At 40.3% G+C, this 14,992-nt stretch overlaps 1 protein-coding gene across 10 annotated transcripts in view; it reads left to right on the top strand.

Moving 5' to 3' along the window:
- chd4b (chromodomain helicase DNA binding protein 4b) overlaps nucleotides 1-14,708 on the top strand; it is a gene marked incomplete at its 3' end in the record, with an annotated part of 28,856 nt that extends 14,148 nt beyond the window's left edge. Inside the window, exons 22-40 of one of the 10 annotated variants that reach the window (XM_080039955.1) lie at nucleotides 1,317-1,566; nucleotides 1,652-1,776; nucleotides 1,874-1,966; nucleotides 2,090-2,231; nucleotides 6,606-6,775; nucleotides 7,056-7,230; nucleotides 8,399-8,485; nucleotides 9,521-9,612; nucleotides 9,764-9,897; nucleotides 10,643-10,787; nucleotides 10,897-11,053; nucleotides 11,246-11,328; nucleotides 11,425-11,683; nucleotides 11,770-11,826; nucleotides 12,130-12,303; nucleotides 12,401-12,509; nucleotides 12,892-13,024; nucleotides 13,121-13,316; nucleotides 13,456-14,708. In XM_080039955.1, the coding sequence (XP_079896081.1) occupies nucleotides 1,317-1,566; nucleotides 1,652-1,776; nucleotides 1,874-1,966; nucleotides 2,090-2,231; nucleotides 6,606-6,775; nucleotides 7,056-7,230; nucleotides 8,399-8,485; nucleotides 9,521-9,612; nucleotides 9,764-9,897; nucleotides 10,643-10,787; nucleotides 10,897-11,053; nucleotides 11,246-11,328; nucleotides 11,425-11,683; nucleotides 11,770-11,826; nucleotides 12,130-12,303; nucleotides 12,401-12,509; nucleotides 12,892-13,024; nucleotides 13,121-13,316; nucleotides 13,456-13,658 (2,784 nt within the window). Of the gene's footprint in view, nucleotides 1-1,316; nucleotides 1,567-1,651; nucleotides 1,777-1,873; nucleotides 1,967-2,089; nucleotides 2,232-6,605; nucleotides 6,776-7,052; nucleotides 7,243-8,398; nucleotides 8,486-9,520; nucleotides 9,613-9,763; nucleotides 9,898-10,642; nucleotides 10,788-10,896; nucleotides 11,054-11,219; nucleotides 11,329-11,424; nucleotides 11,684-11,769; nucleotides 11,827-12,129; nucleotides 12,304-12,400; nucleotides 12,510-12,891; nucleotides 13,025-13,120; nucleotides 13,317-13,455 lie in introns of those variants that run through there. The other 9 variants (XM_080039953.1, XM_080039954.1, XM_080039952.1 and 6 more) reach the window with 9 other exon arrangements.
- Between the last annotated feature and the right edge of the window lie 284 nt (nucleotides 14,709-14,992).

Below are 14,992 nucleotides of genomic sequence, written 5' to 3'. Positions count from 1 at the left end.
CTGCCCTCGTTATATTTATAGAGGCTCCGGTCGGAAATTCACCGTACATAACCTGCTAAGCTGTTCTGCAACGAACATCCATGGACCTGCAAACAACATCCCATCTCTCTGGTCATCCATTGCACGTCCGACGTGTCATCAGAGCGCCGTCGCCAAAGCAACCATCAACACGGGAAATATCGCGAGATCTCTGCATTCCAGCACGGAAAACAACGCGAGATCTCCACACTCCCGGCGGGATATATTTCATGGAGTGGATTCCAGCCTGAACGGAGTGGATTTTAAGGTTCTGCGACCAGAGAATAACCCCACAGTCACTGGTCAAATTCGAACTTCAATCCATCAATAATAAATCCAGAACAACACATCAGGGAGAAAGGAATCGACTTCATGTGTCTGACAGAAACCTGGCACCAGCCAGAGGTTTACTCTGCCCTAAATGAAGCCTGTCCCCCCGGCTACAGTTACTTGGAGGCAGCCCGCAGAACTGGTCGCGGTGGTGGTCTAGCTGTCATCCACCGACAGGACCTGGAGTTGTCCCCCATGTCGCTGCCTACAACTTCCTCCTGCGAGTGTCTTGCATTCACATGTAAGCCCCCCCGTCCCATGAATGTTCTCCTCATATACCGGCCCCCAAAACCCAACTCTGCTTTCATCCCGGAAATGTATGATCTCCTCACAATACTCTGTACTACCTCTGCCAATACCATAATTCTGGGCGATTGAAATATTCATGTCGACACCGCCTCATGTCAGTGCGCTGACGATTTTCTTCAGCTGCTAGATTCCCTCAACCTACAACAACATGTTGATGCCCCCACACATTCCAGGGATCAAAGACTCGACCTGGTCATTTCAAACTCCGCCTCCATCAGCAACCTACAGGTTTATGATCTCTGCGTTTCGGATCACAGGGTTGTTTCAATGGAACTGCCCTTTCCTTCCCCCCACACCAATCCAAAGCGACAGATCCATTTCAGAAACATCAAAAATATCAACATGGTCGCCCTGGCCCTGGACCTTCAACATCTCTCCTCTGGCTCAACTGACTCCCTCTGTTGCTGACTCAGTGGATTTTTACAACCAATCCCTGAGCAGTCTCCTGGATCTCCACGCCCCCTTAACATTTAGCTAAACTGCCCTTTTAACTGTTTTAAATGTATTTATTCTCATTGATTTGTTTTTTTTCTTATTTTTATTTTTTCTGTAGCACTTTGAGATTCTAGTTATATAAAGTGCATTACAAATAAAATGTATATAATAATAATAATAATAATAATAAACATCTTTAAAGAAGATTTCTTCTCTGATTGTAGGAGGCAGCAAAACTTCCAAATGGCATGTATGAGGGAAACGCTCTGACCAAGTCTTCAGGAAAACTGACGCTGCTCCAGAAGATGATGAGGAAGCTGAAGGACGGAGGCCACAGGGTTTTGGTCTTCTCCCAGATGACCAAAATGCTAGACCTTCTGGAGGACTTCCTGGAGAACGAGGGATACAAATATGAGAGAATTGATGGCGGAGTCACGGGAGCCATGAGACAGGAGGCCATTGACCGCTTTAATGGTGAGCCACTATATACACAAAACATTACACAAGGTTGCTACGGTATGCTATCAGTTAAGTCATTTTGTTTCTCTACATGTTTCAGCTCCCGGGGCCCCCCAGTTTGCTTTCCTCCTTTCTACCAGAGCTGGTGGTTTGGGCATTAATCTCGCCACTGCTGACACTGTCGTCATCTACGACTCTGACTGGAACCCCCACAATGACATTCAGGTATGCAAACCCCCAGACGTAGCATCAAATCCGTGTCAGTTTTGTTTTTTGGGATTAAAGGTGATTACGCTATCTGTTTCATTTGTGTGCTTTGTAGGCATTCAGCAGAGCTCACCGTATTGGCCAGAACAGGAAGGTGATGATTTATCGCTTTGTTACTAAAGCGTCTGTGGAGGAGAGGATCACGCAGGTCTGTGAAAAGGAAGCAATAACACATACTCCCCTAAAATTACGATATACAGTAGTGTCTCACTTACCTTCCTGTAATTCACCTACTCAAAAGTTGTCTGTCTTCCACCTTTGATTTTACAAGGTTGCAAAGAAAAAGATGATGCTCACGCATCTGGTTGTGCGACCCGGTCTCGGCTCCAAGACAGGCTCCATGTCCAAGCAGGAGCTCGATGACATCCTCAAGTTTGGAACTGAAGAGTTGTTCAAAGATGAACTTGGAGAGGGTGAGTGTACTTTAACCCACTGCCCAGTGCATCCATTTTAAGGTTCAGTATACATTTACATTACATTTACATTACAACAGAAAAGCATCGCCCATTCCCTCTCCATTCACCCCAAGTCAATCAGCTTCTCTCCCTGCTATGTAGGCACGCACACGCTGTCTAGACTCACATACACAGCAGGCTGCTGCAGGTGAGCGCATTTGAGCCGAGGTTGTTTGAGGCAGAGCCGCTGAAAGAAACGGCTCTACTCGCATCCAAATCATAACGTTGATTATCTTAAACTAAATATAAGTAACTTAGTAACGTTAATTACCGCAGTGAAGTTAGCCTCAATTTTGATATTCAACAGATATTCATCAGCGACGTCTTACTAGTTTATTAACAATGGACACAGCATGTAACCAGTATACTGACCACTGACTTACTGTCATATAATATGTAATTTAATAAAAATATTTGGTAACGCTTTATATTAAGGTTCTTGTTATAAGCCTTAGTTAATAGGTAATAAGGACCTTATAAGATGCTTATTAACATCAGTTTGTGTTAATAAGACTATATTTAAGTGTTAATAATAACACAATAAACATGTTTACTGTGTGATTATAAGACTTTTATAAGCACTTATGAGAAACTTCTTAACTATTTATTGATTGCTTAATAGCATTAATGAAAGTCTCATGAGTTTCTGATAGCTGTTAATAAAAGCGTTACAAACCCATGTATTGAGTCTTACTAACTTACCTATTATGTCATTGTTAAACCTTTACTAAGCATTGTTTGTTGCTTTATGAAGGTTAACACACCTTTATTATTTGTTTATTAGCAGTTAACTATGTTCTAAGAACGATGCTTATTAAGGTTAATAAGTCCTTTATTAAACAGGTAATAATGCATTTCTATGCTCTAAGAACAATGCTTATTAAGGTTAATAAGTCCTTTATTAAACAGGTAATAATGCATTTTGAAGGTACCTGATCTAAAGCGAGAACAATGCTTATTAAGGCCAATAAGTCCTTTATTAAACAGGTAATAATGCATTTTGAAGGTACCTGATCTAAAGCGAGAACAATGCTTATTAAGGCCAATAAGACTTTTATTAAACCGGTAATAATGCATTTTGAAGGTACTGGATCTAAAGCGAGAACAATGCTTATTAAGGTTAATAAATCCTTTAACATACACTTTTTAACAGTTAATAAGTACTATATCTTGTCAAGGTGGATACAATGTGAATTAAAAAAAGCTACATGTAAATACAATGTTACAGAGGTGAAGCACAAAAACTTACTTTTAAAGAAAAAAAAACACTTAACAACTGTGCAATTGTAAACATGTTTGTTTGTTTCCCAGAACTTTCATGAACAACATTTTACTAAATGTAAAAAAATAAATACCTTTGTAAAATAAAAATGCTGCCTGACATCAATTCAAGTGCCCAATGATGAAGACTATTAATTTAAAATATTAAATGAATAAGAACAACAAAACAATTAAACGAGTAGAGCAATAAAAACTTCCATCAAACAATAATAAAAAAAAAACTCTGTTGTAGGTAAAACAATATAAAACGACGTGGGTTTGTATGAGTTGCTTCTGCATATTGAATCTGTAACCTTATGGAGATGGCAATCCTCACTAGGGGTGTGAACGTTTACAAAAATGTCTAACCGTGTACACGACGGAATTTTTTTCGTGTACCCGGTTAACCGTGACGTCATTGTCCTCGTGCGCCCGCCGTCCTGTAGGCGAGCGCACACACACACATACGCGTTCGCCTGTCATGTGCGCCGTCATTATCGCGCTTCATTCATTTCCTGATTAATATAGCCTATCGCTTTCTACATGTCCACGTTTATGCAGGTTGAACAGGTGTTATAAAGTTCGGGCTACTTACGCGCGTAGTTCACGTCAACCGGGTAACTTTAATCTTTAGGTTATCTTTCATCACTCTTCCGTGGCTGTGAGTCGAGCCCGAGAACGGCGCCTCCCCGTGTGTGTGTGCGTGTGTTTGCGATTATACACACACTCTCACACACGCCGAGGGACAGACAGATTGGGCAGACTAGATTTTATCCTCCCCAAGTAGTTTATTAGTGATGTAAAATCAATAAATGCGTGTCTCCAGAACATATTTAAAAACTTTGAAAAAAAGAACATTTAAAATTTGAAGATTTTTTTTTTTTAAACGGTTTTCGTTTATTGATTTTTCCTAAACGGTTATGATTTACTAAACGGTTACTCGTGTACACGTGTACACGTGCACACCCCTAATCCTCACTAGAGGAATTTGGGCGAGACGTTGCTGTATCAGAAGTCAGCATTATACTGTTGCAGATAGGACAAGCAGAAAACCACATACAACTATATAGATGCTAACCCAGTGGTTCTCAAACTTGTTTTGTCATTCCCCACTTTGGAGGTGGGAATATTTTCAAGTCCCACCGTTCCCCGATTGTGTCAACAAAATAGTAAGAAAATTGGTCAGTCTTAAGTTTAAAATGTATTGAAATAAAATCAAGTAATACAATTCAAAAATAGATCATTTAAAAAAAAAAAGCCTTCTTCTGCTGGCCCCCTCTGCAACAGTATAATGCTGACTTCTGTTATACTTCCTCTTCCTCTTCCCATCAGAGGAGTCAGACGACAACAGACTTGAGCCCCAGGGTCCCTTCAAGAAATCTCTCTCCGTTGTCAGGTCTTTTATTTTTACATCCTGGCATTCTAATTTATACCTGGCCAGCTCATGTTTATATTTCTGTAGACCCAGTTTGGCAGTTAGGACAATTTGGGCAGCATCTGGGTCAGCACAGAAATAACCATTCAGCATTACTTTGCCCCTTCCTGACAATCTAGCATGACACAACTGTTAATAGATACGTTTGGTTGCAGTTTTTATGATAGTGTAAGCTAAACGTTAGCTCAAAAAAGAAGCTCACCAAAGCTTCTGAAAGAAAGTAATGTAAGCTAGGCAAACAATTAGCAAGCTAGAACCAGCTAACGTTACTATAGCATTACATTCTTAAACTTACCAGAAGAGTCATCCTCCAGTTCGGACCTCACCCTCTTATTTTTCAGAGACCTGGTTTGGGGTGCTGACCGTGCTGACGACTCCGACATGTTCTCCTTACTTTCGTGAAACAAAATTTGTCAAGCATGGCCGTCAAGCTGGCGTCAAGCCATCAGCGACTTGCATACGGAACTTCCGGTTTTACAACTACCTTCAAAATAAAAGCCCTTTAAGGATCTGATTTGAGGCACAACACCGATCATACGAGTCATATTCATCATAGATTGTGAAAAATATACTACGTTCTCGGGGCATCTCATTTTAACACTCACTCAACATGTGTGCGCACACAGAGGTGAAAGAATCACTTCAGAGCAAAAACAAATATATTATGCACTCATTATGCTAGATGCCAAAAGACAACATTTTGGAAAGAGGGATGAAAATCAGTGACTTTAGCCAACTAAGATATGGCGCTGCAAACCAAACTCAGAAAACTCATTTTTTAAGGTACTTCAACAAGAAAAACATTAAAGCTAATCAAATACCTTCACCGCTCTAACATTGTATTTACATGTCGTTTTTCTAATTCTCATTGTATCCTCCTTGACAAGATATAGTACTTATTAACTGTTATTAAGTGTTTAATAAAGGACTTATTAACCTTAATAAGCATTGTTCATAGAGCATAGTTAACTGTTATTAATTGATTAATAAAGATGTGTTTACCTTCATAAAGCAACAAACAATGCTTAGTAAAGGTTTAACAATGACATAATAGGCAAGTTAGTAAGACTCAATAAATAGGTTTGTAACGCTTTTATTAACAGCTATCAGAAACTCATTAGACTTTTATTAATGATATTAAGCGATCAATTAATAGTTAAGAAGTGTCTTATAAGTGCTTATAAAAGTCTTATAATCACACTGTCAACATGTTTATTGTGTTATTATTAACACTTATATATTGTCTTATTAACACAAATTAATGTTAATAAGCATCTAATAAGGTCCTTATTACCTATTTACTAAGGCTTATAACAAGAACCTTAATATAAAGCGTTACCAAATATTTTAATAGAAAATAATAAATTTTTCTACAATAGCTTCAACGTAATGTGACCCAGAGTCTCCAAAGTATTCCAGAAAATAGTACTAAACAGCTCTCATAGGACACAATTGATATAGCCTCTTAATTTTCCTCTCAAAGTGCACCAAATTGATGCATTTTAATTTAAAAGGTACAAAAAAATAGAAGCTGAAAATTGGAAGAGACTCCATTCACTCGCCAGTCTTATCTGACAGATGTTACTTGGAGTAAAGATTCCGCTTCCTTTCTGTTTACTTTACTGATTCTGTTTCAGGGGACAACAAGGAGGATGACAGCAGTGTGATCCACTACGATGACCAGGCAATCGACCGTTTGTTAGACCGGAACCAGGACGGCACAGATGACACTGAGATCCAGAGCATGAACGAATACCTCAGCTCCTTTAAAGTGGCCCAGTATGTTGTCAAAGATGAAGAAGATGAGGTATGAGTGCCTATAAAATGTGTTTGTATGTATATAAATAACCTTTTGACACATCAGGGGATATCTGTGGGGGGTGAAATGACCTGAAATGATCTCATAGTGGCTTTTGAAGCAGACATAGACTAAGCTTTGACGTAGATTTGGCACCTTTGTTAAACTTTGCAGTTTGTTTATATTTTGAACTGCATAAAAGGTCTCTTAATTTAAAAAAGCTAAATCCACAGGCTTTATGTGCATTCTAAATGTGCATCATTAAATATGTGTTTGTTTGTTTGAGGAGGAGGAGGTGGAAAGGGAGGTGATCAAACAGGAGGAAAGTGTTGATCCTGACTACTGGGAGAAGCTGCTTCGTCACCATTACGAGCAGCAGCAGGAGGATTTAGCCCGAAATCTGGGCAAAGGCAAAAGAACTAGAAAGCCAGTCAACTACAATGACGGCTCCCAGGAGGACCGAGGTATAAGACAGGGTACAGAATATTATATAATGCAACCTCTTCTTGTGTGTGGATGTGCTGTGCAGTGCTGTTGGTTTGTGTGGTTTCTTTGTAACACTGTAGGAGATCCAGTGAGTGCATGGAATATTATTGCTTTGTGGTTTGAAATTGAGTTTACCAACGTGTTAGTTCAGACAAGAATGTTTAAAACAAATACTTGATTCCAGTGGACAGCCTCATTAAGGAGCACTACAAAGATATTTGAGTAAATCTAGCAAAATATAAGTAAACCCAGAATCCCTTCTAATCTGGAGTTGTCCAGCTAATTTAGTAATCCTGCTTCATGAGATTTACCAGAAAATGACCACAAAGGGTATTGATAATACTGTGTAGTACAGCTGATGGCTAAGCTTGTTTGACACAACATGAAGATGATCACACTAGATCACAGAGTTTTGCTGATTAATTTGTTTTTTATTCTAAATGTATTAAGGAAACAAGCTTGATAACTGAAACATGAACACAAATAAGACAGGGATACAAATATATCTATATTTTTGTCTAAAACAACCAGTTAATGCATTTATAATGAATTTAGCTTTTGGGCTATTAACAAAGCGTTGTAGAAATCTATAAGGAGAAAGGAAAATTCAAGTTTCAATAATATTGCACAAAAAGAGGCAATACTATTGCATGTTGACATTTCCACTAAAGGTCAAGCCATAAAATGAACATGAACATGTTAAATTTGACTGAAATAAAATAAAATAATATTCTCTACTCTGTTCATCCCATTTGGTCGACTCGATACAGAATTAGGGCAGCATCATGCTTTTTTGAGCTACTTAATTCAACAAACCTTGTTTTTAAAGATTCAACGAACAACAGGGTTTAACTTTACTCATTCAAGTTAAGAAGAAGTTGTGTCTTTCTATATATTTTTTTGTACACAGAGTAGTATGTCCTTATTGATTTAAGAACATGTTGTAAAAATGTGGTTCTGAAGCAGCAGCTCCCCCTCCTGGCTAAAAGCCTGATTTGACAGTGATTCATTTAATAGGGCTGCAGCTCCACAAGGAGTTTGGATTGACTTAAACTCAATTATCAATTAGACACTGTCCAGGCAGTGAAGAGTTTAAGCCTTTTTAATTTCTCCGTACTCAGCATTGTCTGCCTATGCTTACTTTAGACTGGCAGGAGGATCAGTCTGATAACCAGTCGGATTACTCGGTGGCCTCGGAGGAGGGTGACGAGGACTTTGATGAACGGAGTGAAGGTAAGGCTCACTGTTTTCAACGCTGCTGTAAGAAAAAAGGTGTGTGTTTGTATGTGTTTGACTGTGTGTCTGTGTGTTTGCTTGGTGGAAGGATGTACTTTGAATGTATCTACTCATAACTGTGAAGGTATAGATGTTCCATTAAAGTTGGTCATTAAGATTTGGACCCAGCAATGCTTGAGACATGGATGTCTCATGGAATCTCTGCTGCTCTGAGCCCCAGTTCTTTCATCCACTAACATCCTTCAAACCACCTCTACAGATGTTTACTCAGATTCAGACGACAGCTATGATTTCCTCATTGACAACATCAGCAACAGATCGGGAAACCACACTTGTAGCTGTGTCGTCTGCATTCAGGGTAGACAGAAGAGAAAGGACAGAAAGAAAAAGAAAAGGGAAGAGAGGAGGAGGAGGAAAAAAGCAAAGAAACAGGGAAAAAAGTTCACATCAATGGTTTCTCGGCCAGCTGAACTGTCTACATGCACTTTAAAGTGATTGTGTTCATAATAACTGTTAATTAAGTTGTTATGAAACACGCCTATGTGTTGTTTCAAATATTTACTTATACATAATGTTATTATACAAACTGTTCCCTTTTATTTATATAATTTCTAGAAGTTGATAAATACATTTTATTTATTTGGAAATTCATTTATAAGTGCAAACAGATGTAGATGTTTTGTATGGAATGTATTTTTGTTTTATTTAATTATGGCCATGTTACTTCAATACATTTCATTAAAAGAAGTATAACAAAACAATGCTTTCGGTTGTAAATGCTCTGAAAGCTTCACGCTTCAAGAAGAAGCGATAAATGTAAAAGTGCCGAGAAATTGTGAGGAGGGACAGCTTCAGCAGGATCAGAGTGCAGTGATGAGACGTAAGTGTAACAACTTCACGTCTCAACTTCAGGACCTTAAGGACACCTATGACAATACCTCAACATTCAGTTTGATTTTTAACTTTTAAATTTGAATGGCTTCTGTGAAAGGCCATTGTCTGAAATAACTTACATTGACCATTTCCTTTCAGCCAATGCACGCAGACCAAACCGTAAAGGGCTGAGGAACGATCGGGACAAACCCCTGCCTCCGCTGTTGGCCAGAGTGGGCGGGAACATCGAGGTGAGCTTCCTACTGATCAAAAATGAGTTGGCCCCAAAAGAGAAAGGATGATTAATGCCTTGGAAGTGACTTCCTATTCAATAGCCTTTGTATATCTTTTTCTTTTAAGCTTTAACTTAAAAACATCTTGACCCTCTTCTTTACCTGTCAGGTTTTGGGCTTCAACGCACGGCAGAGGAAGGCTTTCTTGAATGCAGTGATGCGTTATGGGATGCCTCCCCAGGATGCTTTCACGAACCAGTGGCTGGTCAGGGACCTCCGAGGGAAGTCTGAGAAAGAATTCAAGTGAGGCTCACTTGGACATTATTCTGCCTTCCCCATTATAGTTATCAACGGATATCGAACCTCCTCTTTTTTATATCGAGTTCAGTTCAATATTTACTGTGCCACGTTGCTAATAGATACCAGGTCATTAGCGAGGTCGTCCTTAATGACATTCATTACCTCGTGGTGACTTTATTAGCAATTTTCATACAGAGTCCTAGTTTCAAACGACTCTAATAGAAGTTTTTTTACTGCTTTCACTGAGCTTTTACAGCTTCATATAGCTTCCTGTGCTGATGTTTTAACTGCTGATATAGGTTTATGGGGCTGCTTGGTGACGGGACAACTGTTGCTGTACTGCCGCAACAAAACAGGCCTTACTCAGTACCTTATATCTGTCTATCAAACCCCAAATACTTCTTAAATTTCCCAGGGATGCCTCAGGCTTTTTTCCCCCTGCACCATAAATTTAACGCTTTACCCACATTTAATTAAATGTGCGGTTAGTGGGTATACTGATATACAGTCCCTTGGGCCACATCTGATTGGATAATGACTGGTACATGAGGAGGACGGCATGAATTTGTAAAAGCAATGATAAAATAGGTTTAACTAGGTCAGATGCACTGCATAATGGATAACCTTAAAAGCAGCTTTTCAGTTGTGATTTTAGTGAGTAATCGCTCAGACATTAACATCACTAAGTAGTGCTTTTTAAATATTTTTTATATGTTTTTTTTTGTTGACGTCACTCCACTGTTTGCAGGGCCTATGTGTCTCTGTTCATGCGTCACCTCTGTGAGCCTGGGGCTGATGGAGCTGAAACCTTTGCCGATGGCGTCCCACGCGAGGGTCTGTCTAGGCAGCACGTGCTTACCCGTATTGGTGTGATGTCACTCATAAGGAAAAAGGTATGTTTTACCTGTAAAAAAAATAACAGTAGGAAAATACGTTTTATTCAAGTATTTAATCGAAGATTAAGCGATGGGCTGACTGATGGGTTCACGGGTGGATTAACAGGTGCAGGAGTTTGAGCATGTGAACGGTCAGTGGTCAATGCCCTGGATGGCCGAGCTGGAAGAAAACAAAAGGGCTGCAGCTTTGGCAGCAGGTGAAGACCCAAAGACTCCATCTACTGGGACGCCTGCAGACACACAGCCTAACACTCCTGTGCCAGGTACACACACACAAAAAAGAAATATTGTTATCATTTGGTCTTTTTATGCCTTAATACAAATATATCTTGATTAGTGGCTTATTTCCTCACCAGAACAAACAACATATATTTTGTTTTTCATCTATAGCAGAGAAACTTATTAATGAACTCTTTGCATACCTGTCAGTGACGCATGCATTCCCGTTTTGTCAGAAGATTTGTCTAAATCCGAGGACAAGGAAGACAAGAAGGAGGGAGAGGATGTCAAAGGAGTCAAGAAGGCAGATGATCCAGAGGTCTGCTTTCATCAGTCATTGTGCCTATTATCAGCATTATTATTTCATTTGCTGATTTTTCTAATTTAAAACCGACTACCCCTTCTTTTCCCCTAGATTATCGAAATCCCAGATGAATCTGAAAAATCTCCCGTAATGCCGCCCCTTGAAAAGAAAGAAGGGGAGACAGACTCTGCTCCAGTGAAGGATGAGAAAGAGGAGGGAACTGGGAGTGGAGATGAAAGCAAAGAGAAAGAGGCTGAAGACACCAGCAAGGAGGGAGAAGAGAAGGAAAAGACTTCTGAGACGGAGAAGGACACGCCTGCTGAGGTCAAGGGTGAGGGCAAGGCGGATTCAGAGGAAGACCAGTCTAAAGGTGAGGCAGGCCTCTAATCTGTTTTCCACTGTGACTCGTACTTATTGTATTTTTCTGTTATTCTATCGATGCTTCTCTTGTTCCAGTTGAGGAGGGAAAAGATGAGAAGATGGACACCAGTTCTCCAGCAGAAGAGAAGAAAGGTGCATACATGTACACACACACACACACACACACACACACACACACACACACACACGTAAACATACTGTACAATTAAACTTAATTCTAATGACTCAGAAACATGGATTTACTTTATTGATCCCTAATGGGGAAACTAAAACAGAGCCAGGTAGCGAGTCGCCGACAGAGCAAGCGCCTCCACATCCTCAATGTATTTCTAACGTGAAGCCAAATGTATATATGTAAATATAATGAGGATGTCTTATTGTTTGTCTCATAGTTTCAAACGTAGTTGCTGACATTTTTCTGTTGTTGCCTCACAGAGCAAAAAGAGGAGAAGGACAGTGTCAAATCAGACAATTCTGCCAAACTGCAGAACGGGGAGAACACCAAAGAAGGAGCAACAGCTGTGCCAGTGGTCAATGTCAGTGAAGAGAAGAAAAAAGCCACCAAGCAGAGGTTCATGTTCAACATCGCAGATGGAGGATTCACAGGTGGTCAGAAAGAAACACCTAAGCACTTTCTTCTTCACTTCTTTTCTCTGAATTATCTCTCTTTTGACCTTTGTTTGTTGTTGTCTTCTCTCCTTTCCAGAACTTCACTCTCTGTGGCAGAATGAAGAACGGGCGGCCACCGTCACCAAGAAGACCTTTGAGATTTGGCACCGTCGCCATGACTACTGGCTGCTGGCTGGAATCATACAGTATCCTTTCCTTGTTCAATTCTCTATTTCAGTCAGAGTATGCAGTGAGGGACCATGCAAAGGTAGTCTCGGCCTATTTCCAATGCAGTTTGATCGCAGTTTTCTGAACTAGACTAATTAGAAAAACAAACCAAAAGTATCGATTTAGCTCATTCCAACTAGCCATACGGATTAAAGTTTTCAAAGCGCCTTTACATTTTTAATCAAGGAATATTTGTAGTGCAAAGCTTAGCTTTACTTGCTTTAGTCCCTGAATATAAAGTTATACATGTAATAATAATAATGCCGGCCTCAAAAGCTTATTTGAGAAAAAAACTTGCTTTTGATGAAATAACTCTCCCTAAACATTAATGTTGTTGCACTTGACCTCAGCATCTCTCAGACACGGCTACGCTAGGTGGCAGGATGTGCAGAACGATGTTAGGTTTGCCATCCTCAATGAGCCATTCAAAGGGGAGATGAGCAGGGGGAACTTCCTGGAGATCAAGAACAAGTTTCTGGCCCGCAGGTTCAAGGTGAATTGAGTGCGCTCACATATTTCCCCTGTGTGTGTCTCTGTGTTTCCATCATAACTCACTGGGCATCCTGTCTTTTCTTTGTTTCCTATGCAGTTATTGGAGCAGGCGTTGGTGATTGAGGAACAGTTGCGCAGGGCGGCTTACCTGAACATGACTGAGGACCCAGCCCATCCCTCCATGGCCCTCAACACTCGCTTCAGTGAGGTGGAGTGTCTTGCCGAGTCCCACCAACACCTCAGCAAGGAGTCCATGTCGGGAAACAAGCCTGCCAATGCAGTTCTGCATAAAGGTAAAACCTGGAGTATTAGAAGACAGAGGCATAGAGGGTTCTCATAGACCTGGAAACTTATTGACAGATTTTGTATTTCAGCAAATTGAAACAATTAAAAAAGTAATTATCATCATTTACATTTACGTTTTATTTCCAGTTCTCAAACAGCTTGAGGAACTGCTGAGTGACATGAAGGCTGACGTCACGCGTCTCCCAGCGACCATCGCCAGGATACCCCCTGTCGCTGTGCGACTGCAAATGTCGGAGAGGAACATCCTCAGCCGATTGGCTAGCCGGGGCCCCGAGGTCACCGCTCAGAACCAATCACAGGCCTCACAGCAGATGCAGGTTCCGCGCTGACCAATTACCTCGCACCTTCTACTCACACTGACTGAGGCCAGTCGCTTTCACCTCTCCGCCATGTAGCAGACGTCCTCCTCCTCAAACATCATGTACAGCACAGTCAGGTTAGTCCTCCTTGCTCTGCACCTTTGACCCATCTCCGGACTCAAAAGAACAGTCATCTGTTCTGACGGACTTTGTTTTGACACGACTGGAACTGTTGATGTAGAATGGGAGTGAATGGACGAATCACTTCTTCCTGTGGCAGACTAGAAAGGAGTCTTTTTCCTCCACTGGGATTCAGATTTAACGTGTGTAACCTGACTACTGTCCAGCAGAGGGAAGCTCTGCTGACCTGTCTTTACAACGCGGTCATACGTGTGTATGTAACTATATGTAAGAAGAAGCTGGGGAAGATAGACAAGAGAAAGAAGCATGCTTGGAGTTTACTGGTGCTTTGTAGAACTTTTTGGATAATTCAAGGGATTTTATTGTGCTCACTCTAACTTTAGAAAATTGTTAAATTTTAGTTTTAGTGTTTTCTTTCAACTCAAATGTCCTCACCAGTGTGTGTGTGTGGAGCGAGTTTGTGTTTCCTGTATGTATGTACAGTATGTTTCTATGTTATAAATAGGGCATATTAATGTGCACCTCTACTGCAGAAAGCCCCTGACACTGACAAAATGTTACCATCACGTCTGTATCAGTCAGTCAGATCTGTTACCTCTTACTTCATCCTTACCATCCACCCCAAACCTCCACCTCTCTCGTCAGGTGACCCGATCCAGGATCAGCTTTCTGCGCTCACACCCCAACCAGCACCTTGACATTCCTAAATGCATCACAGATTTGCTCCCTGGAAAGTCTCCCTTGTTTGCCGGAAATACGGACGTGCAATTGCTCCGGAGCTTTTAGGTACATGTGAAGGTTTAGTGAACAATGTCTATCTTAAGTTAATTTAATTTCTTACTGTCTATTATGTTTTATTTTATTGAATATTATTGTTATGGATACCACTTTTAAATCATGCTGTCTGTTTTTATGGACTACAATAAAAAGTCAACAGTTGTTGTTTTTTTCTTCAATTTATTTTAAGGAACTCTAAATGCATTTTTAGTCTTGCTAATGGCATGGCTTTGTGGATGGCAGTGTTGGTCGTGGTGGTTTTGAGTGAAATGTTGTGATAACAGTTTGATGGATCGATGTTCATGTTCCCCTCAGGAAGAATTTGAATTACTTTGGTGATCCTATTACTTCCCTCATGACCAAATACCTTCTAAACTAATGACCTACTGAATACTGAGCTAAGATGCTTAATATTATTCCTGCTTAACATTGACATATCACCACGT

This window comes from Ammodytes marinus (assembly GCF_949987685.1).
Source record: "Ammodytes marinus genome assembly, chromosome: 13".
Taxonomy (NCBI): Eukaryota; Metazoa; Chordata; class Actinopteri; order Uranoscopiformes; family Ammodytidae; genus Ammodytes; species Ammodytes marinus.
This window is presented reverse-complemented; position numbering and strand designations above follow the sequence as displayed.